Source organism: Epinephelus fuscoguttatus, linkage group LG20 (genome assembly GCF_011397635.1).
Source record: "Epinephelus fuscoguttatus linkage group LG20, E.fuscoguttatus.final_Chr_v1".
NCBI lineage: Eukaryota > Metazoa > Chordata > Actinopteri > Perciformes > Serranidae > Epinephelus > Epinephelus fuscoguttatus.
The window spans coordinates 22,665,714-22,686,531 of NC_064771.1; the positions used below are offsets into that span (position 1 = coordinate 22,665,714).

The 20,818-nt window shown below is 41.5% G+C and overlaps 1 protein-coding gene across 1 annotated transcript; it reads right to left on the reverse strand.

Moving 5' to 3' along the window:
• Positions 1-7,979: 7,979 nt before the first annotated feature.
• Positions 7,980-11,812, reverse strand: LOC125880421 (neurogenic differentiation factor 2-like). The gene is made up of 3 exons (XM_049562854.1): positions 11,735-11,812; positions 10,997-11,422; positions 7,980-9,304 (listed from the first exon to the last, which is right to left on the reverse strand). The coding sequence occupies exon 3, from the start codon at positions 9,289-9,291 to the stop codon at positions 8,218-8,220; it is 1,074 nt and encodes a 357-aa protein (XP_049418811.1). The 5' UTR covers positions 9,292-9,304; positions 10,997-11,422; positions 11,735-11,812; the 3' UTR covers positions 7,980-8,217.
• Positions 11,813-20,818: the final 9,006 nt, after the last annotated feature.

Sequence of the window (20,818 nt, forward strand, 5' to 3'; positions counted from 1 at the left end):
CCTTACAATATGGTTGTGATAGCAATTTTGAGGTTTGTGGTCAAAATATTGTGATGTTCTATTTTCAACATATGGCCCAGGCCTAACATCCAGTAATAATTTTGTTAGTCTCACTGTAAATTGTGGATATTAAATTTGAAATTATTGTTTGGGGTTTGTCTCCAAGTGCTTCACGTCAGTCTGGACTAATCTTGGTGAGCTCTGCTGCTACATATAACCATACAACTGACACATGAAGCCTCTCACACCAACTAACTCAGTTTTTACACTGTAAAAAATACTAATAAGCACCCTCTCTTTATTTATCATCCACACTGGTTACCTGTTTTTGACATTATATATATTGTATATATTGTATTGCACCTTATTTGCACCTGTCTGTAATAGTCCAGTGACCCAGGGAACACTGCAATAGTGATCACTCAAGGCTTTTTGTGATCTCTTGTGACACCCAAATAACATATTAAAGGTATACCATTATATATGGCTTATTGCATATGCCATTATGTCACAGCATCACACAAAGAGGTGCATATCTCTTCTTCTGAACATGACATTTTAATCTAATTTACTGTATGTTTAAACATTAGTTTTCTAGGATGTTCTTTCACAGACAACCATCAGATATGACCTTAGGGGGTACGCATACCCCAAAATGACCTTTTTTGAATCCAAACAAAGTCAGAGACGTCAGTGAAATTAGGTTATAAAGCATATTATCATTCAGTTTTCTGCACATACAAGTTTGTACTCAGCACTCAGACTGAGACCTTAAATGAGACCAAACCTGGAACATGCCTCAGCTTTGTCATTCTTTGGTCTGACTGTTGGTGCCATTGAAGGGTGATATCTTTGACTAAGCTGCCAATTGGGAAGGGTTATTATGTTGAGATATCACCTAGAGATGAAGAGTTTTTCATAATACTTAAGTAGAATTTGCCACTTGGGTGGTACCAAGAGTTAAAGTTCTGACCTGGGACCACAGACTGGACCCGTAAAACACAGTCACCACTGATTTCCCATAATGTTTTGGACCGTAACAAATATGTGTTTCCTGTTACATCCCATCTAAGATGTGCAGGACATCTTTTTCTGGTACATCACCATGACACACAGCGTTCCATATTGCTTTTGCAATTTCCAAAAATTTAAATTAAAAAAATTAAAAAAAATAAGATGATGACAATAAGAGTAAAGATGCTAATAGGATAGTTGCTGATAGAACCAGTCAGCTCACACACACTCTGTATCTCCACGTCCACCAGACCCTTCACCCCTTCTGCACAACAGTCCCCCACATCACTCTGAAACTTACAATGAATGATGACGTAATAGATATGAAAGACATACAGAATAATTTATACCCACTTTAGATGCAGATACACCCATAGGAGCAGTGTGGCACGAACTGTCAGTGGAAAATTTGGCCAAACAAAAATGGTTGTTGGGTAGTAGTGCTTCAAATACAGGTACAATACATCAGATTATCCTCTTTGAATGTGTTTTATTGAAAAGACTGACCCCAAAAAATTTGGAAAAGACACCAAATATGTTAGATAGGTATACACAGACCCTCCAATATTAACATCATTTCACTCAGACCATGTCACTGTAAAATGTTGATTTGCTTTTGACCTTGAAATAAGAAAGTTCCACCGAATCCACGAAGGTATACTTTTAATATATGACACAGGAGGGTATTAGGACCAATAGAAACCATAGCATTTTCTGCAAGTTAGATTCACTGGACCATTAGCTAGCTGTATTTTTTGCACCTTACAATTTCCCTCAGGATAAATAAAGTTCTGTCTTATATCTTGGACATCACTGTGTTCAATGCAGGAGCAGCTGAGGTCAAATCTAGACACTTTGGGGCACTTTGATGCTTTTAAAGGATTCAGAGAAAATGTTCCTCTTTCACTTTCCCACATTTTCTCAGCTGGGAGGAGATTTAAACCCACGGTGACCAAATCACCTCTCTAACCTTACAGCTGCCATCTCTGCGCTTCACCTTTGAGAATCAGCCCGTCCGTACTATCATCCATATGTCCCGATAACACCACACTTGGCAGCGAGCCTGGGAATCGACTGTACATGACTAATACAGTATATGGCGACCGTTTCGCACTGTTACATCAGAGAGAAGCGTGATGGCAGCGTCACAGAGACATACATGAACATATATGCCAGTTATAGCATGTTAGAAATATTTACACGCAAAAAAAATTGGCGAGCCATCCAGCTCTTTCTCCTGACCTCTAACTTGACCTGCATCCACATCTGGCGAGACGTCTCTACCACACTATGCTATACAACAGTTCTTGGACCGCAGTGTGACTTCAGTCAAACTTACTCTAAGATGGCAGACACACACACACACACACACACACACACACACACACACACACAATTGCAGGGGTGGGAATGTTCTGTGTGTCTCCGGGGTGTGTTTATGTGAAGACAGAGTGTGTGTATGTGTGTGTATGTGTGTGCATGTGGGTGACCGGCGATGGCGGAGCCAGGCGAGGGTGTGATGTACTTTAAGAAGTTGAACGTGTTAGATAGAAAGTGACCATGTGCCATGAGTGAGAAAAACTGGAGAGAAGAAAGTAAAGAGAAGAGAAAGGTGAGGAAAAAAAGTGATATGCTGGGATTGTAAAAAAAAAAAAACTAGAAGAAGAAGAAGTGCTGTGTGAGAAGAGAGATAAGTGATGGGTGTGTGTGATGGAAGAAAGAGGGAGTAAGTTTCTGTGTGGGATGAAGCAGAGAGTGTAAGGATGAAGGGGGGGTTGCAGGGGAACAAAAAGAAGCGAACATGCCAGAGAAGGAGAGGAGACAGAGGGAAAGAGAGGAGAAAGGAGCAGAGGAGCGAGGGCAATGAGCTGGATTGAATACCATCTGACAGGTCCAGCTGGGAGTTTGCCCACCCCGCAGCACCGCAAAACCCCTCAATATGGAGGCCAATTACTGCTGCCCGCGTGACCGTGGCATGGCAGCATCAGAGATGCAACCCTCCTCCTCGCCTCGCCTCTCCTTTCCCTTTTCCTCCACCTCCCTCCCCTCCTCGTTTCCTCACACTCCCCCCCCCCACCTCCCCAAAAAAATAAATAAATAAAAAACACTCCCACCATCTGTGCAGAGTGACAACAACCTCTATACCCTACCATGCACAACACAGACTGTACACTGCACACACACACTTGGGGCAAACACACACATCAAACATGACAAATCCTCACTCATGGGCTCATGTGTGCTTTTATACTCGACAGCAAGTGAGTGGTTTCAGTGTGTTTCAGCATGTGTGTGTGTGTGTGTGTGTGTGCGTGCAAAAACCCAGAGTGAGGTCTGATACTTTCACACCTTCTGCATGTTTTTTTATCCCCTTGTAACACACAAAGAGCCACAAGAAGGGACAGGCATTGAGGGAGTACACACACACACACACACACACACACACACACACACACACTACCATTGTTCCACAGATGCAGTGGAATTTCGCCCTATGCCAGCTCCATCTCTCCTCACAGAGCCGGGGCGTGGCGCTCAGGCTGGCAGGGTGGCAGCGATGGCGGGAGGGTGGGTGAGCATGATGCAGTGGCACCCGATGTCCATTGCCGTGGAGGTGACTCCCAGATTTAGCCTCCCGTGCACCCCAGACAAGCTCGTCTAAGTGGTGGTTTTTGTTTTTACTGACCTCTCTTCAACTGGTGTGTGTGGGGGGAAACAGGGGAGTGTGTGACACCTAAAACATGTTGCATATACATCATGGAGGTTTCTCCTGTCACACACACACACATAAGTGCTGATTTAAGGGAGGGTGCAGGGAACACACACACACTTCAGTGTTGAAAATGGGCACATGTGTGTCATCAAATAAAAGTATTAAAGTAGTAGAGGGCTTTTATTTTGACAGAATTAAAGATATCTAATCTATAAATTGGATAAAAATTCAGCAGAATGCAGAAAATAAAGTGTTGCATGCTCAAAATTTTACTTCAAATCTAATGTTGAAATGAAACCTACAACCCTTGCCTGCACACACCCACACACACCCACACACACACCCTGCTAGGACTGTGTCATCATCCTCTAATATCCAAATTGCTGTTTTCATTCTGCTTTATTTCCGGTTCCTTCCTCCCCCTCTGTGTTATAATTATGACTCTGATTAGTCCCGTGAAATATTTTTTTTTCTTCTCCAGATTAATCCCAAAATAATTAATCCGATAAATGTTAACCTAATCTGATAAATGGGAGTCAAACTCTCCAGATGGAGATTTGTGTGCACTGAGGCCTGGGCCTACTGTGTGTGTCGTGTGTTTCCAGTGTTGCTGCTGCGATTTCAGCGGATCAGTTGATGCTTTTTAAAGCAGTTGAACGGAGATTATTTAATTACAGTAATTGCACGGTATTTTATAAACACTCACTCGGACAATTACGCTTGAATGGGATCCCAATTAATTGATTTTATGGGCTTTGGTTACATCAGTTAAACCCAATTTGCCATAGATATTTAGAATAAGTGTTATATTATGATGCTGTGCGCCCACTTGGGAGGTGTGTAAGAAATTAATAAAATAATTCGTTAAGCCAGAGATTCACGCAGTGTTAATTCACTTTAATGCATGTTTTTGCGTTTTTTATTCATGTAATAATAACAATATTAAAAGCAATAGTGACTTTTACGCATAATTAATTGGGTTAAATTGGATTCTCTAGCTGAGTCTGGACCCACAGGTGAGTTTAACACGCGGAAGTATGCCATTAGTTTCTCTGCAGTCTCGTGCAAAAGTGCGTGACCAGAAAAAAAAAAAGAAAAAAAAATCCTCCTCTTTTTGTCCGGGGCCGCGCGTGGACACTCAGCCTCCTTTAACGGCGGAGAATAATGAACAGATGCTGAGTGAATTAGGAAAGAAATACTGGGTCCCTCCCACAAGGGCCACTTTGGCAGGGGCCGCCTGGCTGCCACGTGGCGCAGCTGGCACCGGAGGTTGGTGATGGTGGGCTTTACTGGTCTCTGGCTTTACTGGTGCTCAGACATTTAGCGACTTGGCACCGCGCGCCGCCATCAAATCCTCTGCCAGCCGCCGCCCCTCATCATCACCAGCAACCAAAAAAAAAAAACAAACAAAAAAAAAAAAAACTAACTGAGAGGTTTAGAGCGGAAAGTCAAATCAGAAAGGTGTCTCTCACCTTGTCCTCCGAGGCCTGCCCTTCACACAGCACTGGAAATACTGGACTGAACATGAAACAGAGGGGATGCTGGGAAAAAAAGAGAAGCTGCTGTATTGATACAGATCATATAGGGACCTCATTTTAATCTATACAATGCACCAAGAGGTTTAAATATTCAAATATCTGCACCAGCCACTCATACAAGTGGATTTTTCGTTTGCTTTTTATGAGTCATGCTGTTTTTGGTAAATGGATGATGTCATTTTTTTAAGTAAATGCATGCCCACCATCTGAGGAAAGAAATGCAAACTTAAGTTTATTTTCAAAACTTTAATTTTACCAACCTGTGGCCTCCATAACTAGAAAAAAATCACATTTTAAAAACTGGTGGTGTAAATAAATTATTAATTCCCTCTAAATTATTGTTCAAATTAAATTAGCATAGTCAAGATGTCAATTTTTGCACTTGAAACCTTTTGATTTAATTTACCCTTCCAAGATTAAACAGTTGAAGGACATCCTGTTGATGTTAGAGAAAGCAAACCTATTATTTTTGAGATCAGTTAAAAATATGAGCTGATAGAATATATATTTTTTGCTTGCGTGCCCTTGAACACTACACTCGCAGCCTCTCCAATTATTACACCAGGCTTTCAAATTTGTTTATTTGTCTGTTTATTTATTTTTGCTGATAACCATTTGGACTGTGAGGTGTGTGTGTGTGTGTGTGTGTGTGTGTGTGTGTGTGTGTGTGTGTGTGTGTGTGTGTGTGTGTGAGTGTGTGTGTGCATGATGCCATCCCTGGGCTTCTTCATTTCAAACCAACGGGCCATTGACTCACCTGATTTTGCACCTGCCCAACACTTCCACTGATGTGGTGAGTCAGATGGGCCTTTTAGGCAACAATGAAGTCAAATTAAAAATGTTTAAAGAATAAATAAATGAAAATATTACGGGTGTAATAAATAGATATTTGTATCAGTGTGGCAGAAGCAGCAGAATCTGCTTACATCTCCTCTGTTCCTGTTTTGTGCCGGGGTCAGTGCTGGATGGGACAGTTTCCACCCCGCGGTGCCCGGTGCTGATTTCCCCTGGACGTCCGCAGCAACATATGGGACCCAGGGCAGCGGTCCAAAGATGGAGCCTGCTCCCACTAGTGATCTGAGAAATCACCAGTAATGTGGCCTCACCAGTGTAAACTCAAAGTGGCAAATATTGAAATTAAAATAGATTCTTTTGTATCTAAAATATTAAATATAGACACAGCTTTTTTTAAACTAAAACATTTAAGCAGGAGGAAACTAGAATATTTATAAAGCAATCCTTCATTTGCTAATATTTTATTGACAAGATAACTGTATTATTTACACTCACCTGGGAAGTCTGACAGGTGCCTGGTTTGATGCTGCTGTGACAGGCCCACATCCACTCTCACTGTGCAGAGCAGCTACACAAATGTCCTGTGTGTGTCAAGTGTGTATTGTTGGTGGCTGAGGCCCTTTGCTCCCGTAACACACCTAATACTCTACTGAATGTACTGAAAGCTGAGCGTCAAAGGAAACAAATTGGGAAAATGTCTAATTGCTTTTATGTCTTTCTACGTCTTAACTGGATTTAAAGAGTCTGAAATCATGTGATGAGCTGGTCAGCTGCTACATTCAGTTGTTTTCTTGAGTGTGTGAGTGGCTCTGATACATTCTGTTAAACTAGAAAACTAAACATAAAATATTTCACTTCCTTTGTAGCAGCTCACTCACAAACAGATCTACAAATATACTTAACATGACCATAGTTTGTTCTTTATTAAAAAGCATGTGTATGTATTCCCACGTTGCTGTGCATGACCAACAGTTGAATAATCTGCATCTAAATCTCACTATTTCAGTACTTTCACGCCAAAGTGATGCCAGAGGAAAGAAATATTTTGCACATTTGTTATGATAAAGTCCACCTCAGTGAGATGCAAACAAAACGTCATCTAAAAATACACTGTTTTTTTCATCACAGGCTTTGATTTCATTTTTTTGTGTCCTTTTTGCCAGGTATGTCAATTTCTTTAACATATTTAATTGATTTCTGTATCAATATCAAGTGTTTCCTTGATTTATTTAATTAATAACTCCAGTTTTTGGATGACACAGCAGGCCTACACTGTTATATTTTTGTCCACCAGTGTTTATTTGTCCTATTATTCAGAGATTTTAAATACCAAAGGCTAATTTACACCCAAATATATATATTTAAAATGATATAATATTGTGTGTATTGTGCCTCCACCTGGCATCCATGACTGTGACCTTTTAATTTTATATAGTTTAAGCCTATAAATGTTTAATGTGCAGTGCTAGAATTAAGGTCAGGATTTCACATTTATGTTATGTGGTACATTTTAGATTTAATTTAAATATCTTTATCAGAAAACCAAGCTCAGCAAAATCACTTTTATATACATTTATGTCATATTAATACTAAAGCCTGCACAACCTTAAAAGCTAAACCCTTTGAAAACGATTAAATGTTGTTTTTTTTTTAAAAGGAAAATCTTAAGATTATTTTGACATGCCTTTAAAAAAAATCCAAATCACATTATTTCAGTCACGTTTTTAAAATTTGTGTGGACGCGTTTTTCAAACCCAGGTTTTATTTTTATATGTATATATTATTTAATCTAAGTTTATTTATTGAAGACGCCAGAGCCACGGCTGCAGGCCTCCACATCCACACACCCCCTGATGCTGAGAAGAAGAGCTGTTGGATCATGTCAGACAGTTATAAAACATTTTTTTTTATTTCTGTTGTTTGTGTCATAACATGTTTAGGCCTATACATCTTTTATGTCAATTGCACTCATTCTGCATACAGGATATTACTGGACACACTTCGATAGGATGTACAACAGTATAGGGATGACATCAGTAGAATACAGAAGGTAATCAGAGGACTCTTTCTGCCGCATCCTTCCAGAAGCTTCTCTTGGTTCCCAAACAATATTACACGTCATAGGATTGTCTTTAAAGGGTCACTGATTGTAAGGGCTCAGTTGTGGAAAAAAGCATTGAGGTCCTCGTATGGAGGCGCCCTGTCGTGGTGCAAGTGCACGTCGTGGAAAGGTGGAATGTTTTCCGAGTGCGCACCGCCACTGCGCGCTCCCGAGGGCCCAAAGGGTATGCTGTGGCCGGGCCGAGACGTGGTCAGTCCGGAGTAATGCATAGAGTAATGATAGTTCCTGTCTGTCTCTGAGGACTCCTGCTGTCTCCCGGACAGTCCGCCGTTCAGGCAGACAGGCGGGCTGTGCGCGGCCTCGTAGTCCGGGCTGCTATAGTCAGGGGACGTCCCGCCCGGCTGGTACACGGCTTCGTACCCAGAACCGTAGGAGTGGCCCCGCAAGTTAAGCGCCCCGCTGCCGGGCTGGTAGTGCGGGCTGGAGATGCGGGAACACCGGTAGGAGTAGGGATGGACGGAGAAAGGAGAGCTGGGCATGTGGAAGCGGGCTCCATCTGAGCACGGTTCAGTCAGGAAGTTCCTGGTGTTGAGCTGCAGGCAGCCTGCCACCAGGTTGGTAGTGGGCTGGGACAGGCCTTTACACAACATCTGCACGTAGGTCACCACATCTGGCCGCTTCCCGTTGCGTAAAATCTCCCCAAGGGCCAGTATGTAATTCTTGGCCAGCCTCAGCGTCTCTATCTTGGAGAGTTTTTGGGTTTTGGAGTAGCACGGCACGACTTTGCGCAGATTGTCCAGCGCGGAATTCAAGTCGTGCATGCGCGTGCGCTCCCGCGCGTTCGCCTTCATCCGACGCACCTTGGAGCGCTCCACGCGCGCCGCCGTCATCTTGCGCTTCTTTGGGCCGCGCTTCTTGGGTTTGTCTCCGCTGTTCTCGTCGTCGCCCTCCTCCTCCTCGGCCTCATCATCCTCATCGTCGTCGCCGGCCATCTCGGACTCAGCTCGGCTGCTGCCTTCCAGCGGCTCGTCCAGGTCGTCGTCCCCGAGGTGACAGGGCTCGTGCTCTTCGGCCTTGTCCTTGCAGTCGTCGTTCTCGTTGTCCTCCACCCAGTCAGCCGCGAGCCTCTGGACGTCCGGCAGGACCTCACTGAACAGGCGGCTCAACATCGTGGCAAACAACCTGCAGGAGACACAGTGGACACTTTACCTGGACTCTTTGCACCTTGTCAGAGCTGTCACAGATTCAGTGAGCCCCTACAAGCCCGTAGGCTGCATACGTCCCTCACCCAGGGCTAAATACACTGCCATTAATACTCCGTGAATATTTCATACACAAATGAAACGGTGTGTGCTTTATAAATGCAGTTTGCATGTTTATTCTGACATGAATCCAGTTAACAGCCTGTGAGGCTTAGCTGGGAAAACTGGGCCTTGAAACACCAATCATCTGTCTGATTTTATTTTGTTAAGCAATATCCCACAAATTAATGAATACACTTTATTTTTTATATATATAATCCTATGATTTTAGTGGCACAAAGCAACAGTGCGGGCCGCCCCCTCGGCCTCCACACATGCCTCGGTCTGTGCCCTCCAGCAGCCCGGCACAGGGAGCGGTGCTGGCCTGCTCCAGCAGCACCCCAGGGACGCATTAAGGGTGCGGGTCCCTCCTCCATCCTATAAATTACCAACCTGGAGGAATTCCAGCACAGTAGGGGCCACACCGGACCGCAGGGTCCCCAAAAATGTCATGTCTGTGAATTAACAGGTTTTTATACAATCCGGTCCAAAAAGAGACCAACATGAGAAGATTTCTGAGATTGAAAAATACGCACAATTCTGCGTAAATATTCGGAGATTTTCCATAAAGTTAAATTATAATAATGATATTTAAATGCGCCTTCAAGAGCTGAGACTATGCAGGGTCATGAGGCAGCACAGGAGGCCACATAAAAAAACAGTATCTGACATTTTTTTTGGTTAATTTTAGTCCGTCATGCCTGGAAGAAAAGCGATGTAATGAGATTTAGACAATAATCTAGACTGTCTTTTTTATTTCACAGACGCTTTTCTTTTCTGTAATTCAAAAAGCGAGTTCCATATTAATCAAAGCTGTTTTAAATGTCATATCTGATCATCATAATCCGTTTGAATTCTTACTTTATGGAGACATTTTCCATGGTTTCACACTGACCAATAATTCAGCCTAAACAGACAAGTTATTTATTAAAGCATGATTTAATAAAAAGCTGCAACATCCCCAAATCTTCACGGACTCTGAGCTCAGCTGTGCGCGTGGAGCCGAAGGACGTTATTTTTTTCCTAATCTTGTAAGCACAATGTAATTAATGCCAACCAATACCTTGTCAATTAGCCTGTGCATCTCTATAGAGAATTCTACCCCCACAGTGCTCTGACGCGCGTCGTGCGGGAACGAACACACACACACACACACACACACACACACACACACACACACAGCGTTAGGGTTTCTATTCTACGATTTTTTAATGAAATATATTAGAATACACTCTCCAGTGCGCACTTTCTAACGTAATATAACGCAAATTATGAAAGCAAAGGTGCCTAAGTTGCTTATTGCTTTAGGATAAATGTGAATTTGCACATTTATTTAAACAAAATCTATCAAATTAAACCTAGTTAGAGCAAAATCTTCGATAATAGCAGAGATAAGAGCCCGAGGAAGAGATTAAAAGCTGCCTGATCACGTCGCATGCGTAAAAAAAGACGCGAAAATATTTGGATAAATACTCTCCCACTGTAATTCCTCACTCACAATGCATTAACACACAAAGACAAATCTTTATCCATATCTGATGGCTTCATATCTGCTCAGAAATGTGCAACCTACCTCCGTGGTGGAGCTCAGTGACGGGGCAAAGCGGGTTTGTTTACACCATCTCTCTCCGGGTGGGCATCACATCCACACGCCCTGCACGGATGCTTGTGCAGGCGACGCGCTGTGTTCAGCTCTCACACCTCTCTCTCCTCTCTCCTTGCCGTCTCTCTGTCTGCTGCTGATGCTGCTGCTCACTGCTCACTGCTGCTCACTGCTGCTGCTGCTGCTGCTGCTATCCCCAGCCCAAACGCGTGGAGGGATCCGTGTGGCACCTCAGAGGCAGGACTGGGTGGGTTACATACCAGCTCTGATGCCAGGCCCATATGGCTGGCACGTCATTGGCAAGAGCCATCACATGAGAGCCGGTGATTGACATGCGGCCGCATTCACAGAGACTGGCTTCCCCTGGGGGAGAGGGACTCGCCATCTGTCACTGAGCTGAAAGAGAAAATGGAATAAGGAGTGAATGGCACAAAAAAAACGCACTGGATTCAAACAGCTTCTGTTAGCCTCCATCTTTGGGAGAAAACGGGGTTAATCTCATATAGGAGGTTTAGGAAAACAATCCCCTTACGAGAAATAATTATAGCAATCCTATTACGACCAATTTTACACTGATATCATTAAATAATATTGGATTGTTGGAGGATTATTAATGATTTTGCTGGATAAGGAAATGCTACAAATAATCCGCATGAGCCCTGTGGGGAAATGTATTGAATATTTTAATGATACAATTATAATAATCACCCCAATAGGAACAATTAGATCCCTATAGAAATATCATAAGCAGAGTTTTCAGAGAACTGCCTTCACACAAAGGCCTGGGATAAATAAGGGACCCGCCATAAAGATCAGAGTCAGGGTGCAATTGCCTAAACGAGTCAATTGAACTGAGCCAAGCAGAGCGTCTTGGTTTGGGTTGCCAGGCTTGGCACAGGTGCCGGTGGGCGGGCTGGTGCCAAAGGTGGCAGAGGCACAGATTGCGCAGAGGGGCCAGAAGATGGGGCAGGACAAGAGAGGGAGGAAATAAGAATGGAGAAAAAGGAGAAAGGGGGTAGGCTTATCATCACCATGATGTTGGCGGAGTATGTTTATTGGCCCCTGTTACATTTTCACTGAAACAACCCAAACTGTTTGATTGATTATTAGATCTATGTATTTATGGTCATAGTTGTCCAGGTGGAGATTTATAGGGTCAGAGCCCAACATGGTGCTCATGTGTCAGCAGCCTGAGGCACACAAATATAAAGAATGAACATTAAATATGATTAATTCAGCTTATTTGTTCAACAAAACAAATTCTGATTTGATAAAGCTTCATCTTTATTCATCTATTTCTAGAGAGGCATGTCTTCAATTCTAAGTCTAATATAATATAAACACATACTAACCAGAAAAGCTGGCACTTTATTTCATACAGTATGTAATTACTAAAAAATATACCCGTCAAATAAGGGGCTGAAGATGTGAATCTGTTCCCCAATAAAATGATTTGATTATAATGATTTAGTTTTGTCATTTTGATGCTTTCTTTATCATGTTGTATATTCTGTATTATTAATACCAACCACTGATGAAAGATTAATTAAGATTAAAACCAGGGCCTATATGAGAGTCTGGTTTGTTGTATTGTTTTACCCAGATTGGATTTGATTGGCTTAATTTAAAGCAAAGCATGTTGAGGTCAAGATGAGTTTTAAGGTGCAAATCAAGTATGAAATTTAAAATGTATGTCATACTTGCTTCGTCTTTGATTCCATATGTAACACTGAGATAATAATACTGTGCCCTGTACATTGTGAGTGAGGTGTATGGTTGAGCTCTCACAGGAGCAGAGCTCTGGTTTATGGGCTTTCTCAAACTAAGTGTGGGTGACATCTAGTGGCGATAAGAGGTTAGTGCGGGTCTTGGGGAAAAATGATGGAGAGTGATGTCACTCTTTTGCTCAGTGTGTAAGTGGATATGGAGTGAACTACACCAGGGTGTCTACAGGTATCAGACAGTTAGATTTAACGCTTTTTAAGACCCTTTAAAGGCAAATTTTAACCAAATTTACGACAGATTTTTGGACAAATCTCGTGGTCTTGTGCAGTGGTAGGTGTTATGTAGGAATATGGTTATTATAGTGAGTAAGGTTGATCGATATTGTGCCAACAGGTAAGCACAAGTATGAAGTAAAATGTAATATAGTCTGTTGAGGATTTGTGACTTTAGAAATGTGGACTTTTACATAGAATTTTCACAAAAAGAAATTAAAAAATGTATAAAGCTACTTAGAAAAAGTAGTTCAAACTACTTTGTTAAAAAAAAATCAAATTAATTAAAAAAAAGTCACACAACAGCAAAAAATGCCTCTTACTTGAGTTTATTGAAAGAAATGCCCACTTGTTCACAAGACACAAACCAAAACAATGCAATACCCCACTGTTCATGGGAAAATTTTGTTTGAAACTTTGGTTTTGTATATAATGTCCATTAGTGAGACACCTGCCTTCCAAGTGGGGGTATTGCACCAAAGCAGGTAACTTCTAAAATAGCATGCAATAACTTGTCTGAACATTTGTCAATAAACAGCAATAATCAGTAGTTATGGCTAATTGTGGTCAAAGGGCGTTCAATTACAGTTGAGATGCAATGGTAGAGTAGAAAAAGAAAATCATTCCTTGTCTTTGATGGGCCATATATGTTTGCAGTTACAGTAGATAACTACATACACACACACACAAAACGGCAAAAAAGTAATCTAACTACTTCTATGCAAGTGTGAATGTAGTAGCAAGCTACAAAATGTAGTTAAACTATATAGCTCACTGTTCCCCAGAAATGTGATGTAGATATTGTTTTGCCAATAATATAATGATAACTTTCTAGTAATTACAAAAGCACTCAGAGAGTGCAGACCTCCGCCAAGTAGGTGATATTCCCTCCCCCTCTGCATCAGATTTTTGCAGCCTGCATCACAATTAGGTTATTTGCATCACTATCATTATTAGGTTATATATGCCTTCACCATGGAGACACTGTGGTGTATTCATTACCTCCGCCAAGGAGGTTATGTTTTCGCCGGCGTTGGTCTGTTTGTTTGTCTGTTTGTTTGTTTGTTTGTTTGTTTGTTTGTCTGCAAAATAACTCAAAAAGTTCTGAACTTTTTCAGGAAAGGTGGATAATGGGACAAGGAGCAGATGATAAAATTTTGGTGGTGATCGGCTGAAGCAAAGTGGATAAAATAATAAATAAATTCTATGGTCTGACAGCCGCCACAGCAATTAAGATGGTGAAAATAGCGCCATCTGGTGACCGGAAAGCACATCTTGTTCTACTTGCTAAATATTGTTGTAATTCTAAAGTTGAAATTTATGGAAGACGAGAACGGCCATGTATTTTTTTTTTTTTTTTTTGCACTGTTATCTGTAAGTCTGATGATTGCCCACTGGTTAATGTGATTGTCTTGATTTCAGCCTACAAGAGCTGCTGTGGTCCTGCTAGATGTATCCTGCTGCTGCTGTTATCATTTGTCACACTTCTAATTATACATGGCCATTCTCGTCTTCCGTAGAAATTAATGTTCTGTGTTGGAAAAAAGAAAGTGAAAAATACCAAAAAAAAAATTATATTTTGTGTTGGTACAAAATAAAACGAAATAAATACACCACAGTGTCTCCATGGTGAAGGCATATATAACCTAATAGTGATAGTGATGCAAATAACCTAATTGATGGGAATATCACCTACTTGGCGGAGGTCTGCACTCTCTGAGTGCTTTTCTAGTTTAGTTTTTATTTTGTACACAGAATATAATGTGTTTTTTGTATTTTTCACTTTCATTTTTTTCCAACACAGAACATTAATTTCAACTTTAGAATTACAACAATATTTAGCAAGTAGAACAAGACGTGCTTTCCGGCCACAAGATGGCGCTATTTTCACCATCTTTAGAAATTGGAATTGCTGCTGAGGCTGTCAGACGACAGACTTTATTTATTATTTTATTCACTTTGCTTCAACCGATCACCACCAAAATTTTATCATCTGTTCCTTGTCCCATTATCCACCTTTCCTGAAAATTTCATCAAAACCCATTCATAACTTTTTGAGTTATTTTGCAGACAAACAAACAGACAAACAGACCAACACTGGCGAAAACATAACCTCCTTGGCGGAGGTAATAATGAGTGTGTGACAACAATGGATAAATAGGTTCATCTTCCAAAGTTGTTTTAAGCTCAGTGCCTGTATCTGTTAAATGGATTATCTGTAGACCTTTGAGAGTAATAATATATATTTCTATCTGAACTGTTAGACCTGTCTCAATTAAATGCAAAATGAGAATGTTTACTAAATGCTAGTGCGTATTTTCTATTATTATCATTATTATACATTTTTCTTACTGGTTTGAATTATCTGAATTGTTCACGTTTTAACTCAGGACCAAATGTGTTATGAAAAAAATAAAAATAAAATAAAATAAATAAATAAAATGAGACTTGTCTGATATATCCTCAGTAATATTTAGACTTGCTCATCCTGTGTATATTCTGATCATGAACTTTTACAGAGTCTATATACTTGTTGTTTCATTGCTTTTGATTTGTTTTTTTTAAAATACTGTTTAATATCAAGTGTGGAAACTCAGTACATTTACTCGAGTACACTACTTGAGTATTTCCATTTAATGGTACTAATTTGAAAACTTTAGTTACTAGTTACTTTGCCAATTTACACTAATAATACAAAATGTGTTAGGTTCTCTGGAGAAACAGGGCTGGCAGACTGAGCAGGGCTGGAGAGAGGCTGGCAGGCTGGTGATCGGTGAGTGTGGATCTGAGGCACAGAGGAACGAGGTTTAGGCAAAAAAGAAAAACAAGGAAAAATAGCAATAAGCAACAAGCAGGCTGTAGTTCGTACCACAAGGTAGAGTGAACAATATGGCAGAAACTGGACTACAGAGCAGAGGTATTTGTACTGCTGGGGTTGATTAGTGGATGGCCTTCAGGTGAGCTGGCAGGTTGGCAGCATGACTGATGAGAGCAACACCCAGACAAAGATCAATATAGGATCCTTCCTTGGTAGGATGAGTCCCTTCAAGATAGGCTCCTGCAGAGGCAAGGCAAGAGTCCTCCCCAGCATTCAGTGAGCACACACTGGAACAGACTAACAAGTGTCCCCAGGTGGACGTCACTCTCAGCGAACTGGGGAGGTTTCAGAGTACTGTGATGATTTTGGCACTCTGTAATGTTGTTGAAGTCATGCTGTGATGCCTTATTTTATGTGTGGGTCAAGTATGTATCATCTGAAACAGGGCTGATTGTACACGATACTGCCCTGCTAACCCTGCCTCTGTGAGATCCAGAAGGATCTTGACATTGGATCAGTCTTTCCGCGGGGGTCGATGACGTAGCCTTGAAATTTGGCTGTTTGAGGATCCTTCCTTTACTCTGAGAAACACCCAGAGAGAGACAAACAAGAAACCACAAGAAACAGAAGGGAAGGGGGAAAACAGGTGATACATGAGGAATGAAGGAAAGGCACAGACTATGACATGATGAGCACTTTTACTATTTCGACACAAACACTATTTTGAATGCAGGACTTGTAATTGAGTATTTTTTACACCGTGGTATCACTACTTTACTACTACCTCAATTAAGAATGCCAATATGTTATTTCCATGGCCTAGGAAAGTTCAATCAATATTTGTGAACATGAGCTACTCTCTCAAAGCCAGAAACCAAAGAACTAAGTCTCAAACTTGTGGACCCACAGAATGTTTGTTTCCTTTTTCCTATCGTCGTGTTCTCAGTCATGAAACAGAAAATGTACCCATATACTCAGAACATTCCCCCTGGTGCTCTCGGTGTCATCTAGAATATCTTTCACCATTCATTGTCTATGGAGCAGCTCCAGACTTTATATTTGATGACGTCACAAATTTGAGTTTCATTCTCTAGTTTTAGGATTTAGGATAGAGTTGTACATGTTTACATATATTTTTGGACTGTCTTAGACCATGGGAATAACATGTTTGAATTTTTGAAAATGGGTGTGTTGCCCTTTAAATGAAATATCTGAATACTTCTTCCACCACTGTTTATACAGCAGTCAGTCATAAGGGTCTTTTGTGAAAAGGTTGTCGCCTCCTAGTGGTGGAGTTAAAAAAGACACATGGCAGACTGCATTGCTCACCACATTACTGATGGATTACACTTCACAGTCATCTTTTGTGATGATAATACTGTAATCCTATAGATTATGTAATGCTGTCTGAGTGATTGATTGTGACATGGGATGTTGTGCATTTATGTGCACTCATTCAACCTCCATGTTGCACCTTGTTTCAGGTGAGATACATTCATTCATCTTCTAACCGCTTCATCCTCTTGAGGGTCGCGGGGGGGCTGGAGCCTATCCCAGCTGACATCGGGCGAGAGGCAGGGTACACCCTGGACAGGTCGCCAGACTATCACAGGGCTGACACATAGACACAGACAACCATTCACGCTCACATTCACACCTATGGACAATTTAGAGTTATCAATTAACCTAGTCCCCAATCTACATGTCTGTGGACTGTTGGAGGAAGCTGGAGTGCCCGGAGAGAACCCACGCTGCCAGAAACCAAAGAACTAAGTCTCAAACTTGTGGACCCACAGAATGTTTGTTTCCTTTTTTATACCCAAATTAAATCAGAGAACATGCAATCTCCACACAGAAGGGCTCCCACACCCAGGATCAAACCTGCAACCCTCTTACTGTGAGGCGACAGCGCTAACCACCACACCACTGTGCCGCCAGGTGTGATACATACTGCTGCAAATGCTCATAAACAGGCCATATGTTTTGTTTTTTTTTTCAAGGACAACAGTTGAACTGAAAGTGAACCGAGCCACAGACACGCTGTGTGTTTTTTTAATTTCTCCAAGGTGGAAGTTTTACTTTTCATCCAAAGACCTCCCACAGCAGGTCTGAGTGTGCTGTCAGCAGCAACTCTCCTGGGAGCTGGCAGACATCCAGAGCCTTTTTCAAGTTCACTTCAGTACAGGGTGAACCTGTGGGCGGCTCAAAACACGGGACCCACTGGGTACAGAAGGGTGTGTTGCTTCTCTTATCGAACCACATGAGAGCTGAGAGGAAGTGTTTACTAAGCCACGAGGACTTGCCTGTTTTTACCCCTCCTTTTCCTCTCTCCATCCTCGCACCACCTCTTCCTCCTCTCTCCATGCAACACTTTCCTTACAACAGTATGAAGCAGTTATTTGTGTCTACATGTGGTCAGACACCTCCATCATATTATCTGCTGTTATATTGATACTAAACTAAAAGCAGATATCATTTGATACCCTTTATCAGAGCAGTACATCACTGCTAACCTACACGCAGCAAACATCATCTCTCCCTCTGTCTCTTTTTGTTGTACATTTGCATATGAATTCGTACTCTTACCTCAACTGCCTCTCCTCGAACTTCAGCACTCATACACACCAACACATGCATGCACACTATGCTTACTGACTGCCAACACTGTGAAGAGAAACTTGTTGCCATGGCAATGAATTTCCCAACTGACTACCTCTTATATATTTACAGTACATAAGATAAGATTAGCCTTTATTGTCTCCCTTAGGAGAAAGTTGTCTTATGAGACAGGTGACATAACAGCACACAGCCTCTTTATATAGACACAATATATCTGTATACATATACAATTAACGTTCAGTAACACACACACTCATCAATATACACCAGAAAATTCACACCAAGAATATTTCAATCAGGAGAGACAGAAGAATGAAGTCAAGATAATATTTAATATGGAATATGTGTGTACAGATTAACAGAAGTCTTGGACTGGAAACCAGGGGGAGATATTTTGTGACCGAAGAACATCTGAGCTGTGGCAGGATAAATCCCCCCATGGAGTTTAGACACTGGTGGTGGTGGCTGATGACTCTGAGGATGATGGCTGCTGAGGCAGATGGGGCTGATGAGTTCGTAAAGACTAGGTGGTGGTGGGGAGGTGGAGGGCGTGCATGATGGCAGCAAGAAAGAACTACAGCAGAGAAAGAACCATATTTAAAACGAGGAGCAGTAAGATGATAGGCTGACAGAACGTGTGTTGCTGTGCTATTGGTTGATTGTAAAATCAGCTGATGACTCAATTGACAGACCCAGAAAATGACAGCTAGAGAACAAGAGTGAGCATGCATGCAAGGAGGGAAAGGCAGGGTGTGAAAGAATTCTTATGGCCTGAGCATGATAAGTATCATCATCACTTTAGAGGACGCTCCATTGACTTACACTCATTTCCCTGGAGACTTACCCTAACCCTAATGCTTTGTTTCCACATAGCTCCGTACCACTGTGATCTCTGATGTGTTTACGAAACTTCTCCTTCCATGTTTTTTTTTCTTTGTTCCAGAATTTGCCTTGAATATGTTGAAAAATGTGAACTCTTGCAGGCGATTTCAAACAGACTGTATACGCTGTGTGCCACGTGAAGTTAGCATAAAAAACAAATTAGCAAACAGGCTATTTCTTTGAACTAATTCTATATCTTGGCTACATTTTTTCTCAATGGAAAGTTTGGCAGCATGCTAGCTGTTTAACACAAAGAGTTATTAAAGATTTTTTCTTTGGTCCAGCATTTGCCTCGAGTATGTTGACAATTTTGAACTTTTGCAGACGATTTCAAACAGACTGTATGCACTGTGTGCCACAGGAAGTTAGCATAAAAATGAATAAGCAAACAGACTTTATGTCATTCAGTTCATTCTGTCATTTTAAGTGAAGTGAAAAGTTCGATGGTATATTTAGCTAACGTTGGTAGCATGCTAGCTGTGTAACATATAGAGTGCATGCAAAGTGGTTCATATGGCTTTTAACAAATTATTTCACAAAACTGGCTACACACCTGGCGGGCTAGCCTCCTCACTTATTTGTCGCCATACATTATTGGTCCGTTTTTTCTTCTTCTTAATAATCCTCCATACATGTCTATAAGACTAGACAGCGAAAACAGGCAAAACCCATTTCAGCTGTGACATTTCTATCCATCTGTAAGAGATACATGGTCACAGGCGATTTTAAAGCCCTGCTTCATCCATGTCTCCTGGAGAGACGTTGGAAGCAACATGTCAACTATTTTCTCCAGCCCTTCTGATCAGGTTTTCTAGTTGTGATTTGATTTCTCTCAACATGTTATGATGCCATAAGGAATAATAGATTCAGTGGTTGCCTTGTACAACGATAACATAATGGTTTTTATCCACTCCATCTACTGTACCTTGAGCATACATACTTCACTTGGTGCGTCCACTGTCACTGAAAATCAAAGTTAATACCTGTTGATTCTTACAAGACTGGGGTCACCAACAGACCTCAGATTGATGTCTATTTATTTCGTTTTTTGAACATTTAACTTTAGGTTGGGCCCCTCACACCATTGCACAACTTCTTCTCATCCATTTGATTTGTAACCGCTTATTCTATTCAGAGTTGCACAGGGCCTGAAGCCTATCCTGAATGACATTGGTGAAAGGTGGGGTACACCCTTGACAGGTCGACGGACAATCAGATACCCATTTACATCTATGGACAATTTATAGTCCCCAGTTCACCTGACCTGCTTGTCTTTAGACTGCGAAAGGAAACTGGAGAACCTGGAGAAAAACTGCCAGCCAGCTGACCACCCTACTACCCACAACTCCTGTCTCTGACTTATATATAGCAATGTCTAGAGGTGTGGATTTTGTTTCAACACATGGGGGGACACATATTACGTAAGGGGTCTGGGGGTCTCCCAAGAAGCGTCAAACCCTTCATTTCCTGCGCTCT

Bases quoted from the DNA above. Each gene is read 5' to 3' on its own strand.
- LOC125880421 (XM_049562854.1), bottom strand. From the start codon at position 9,291: ATGTTGAGCCGCCTGTTCAGTGAGGTCCTGCCGGACGTCCAGAGGCTC.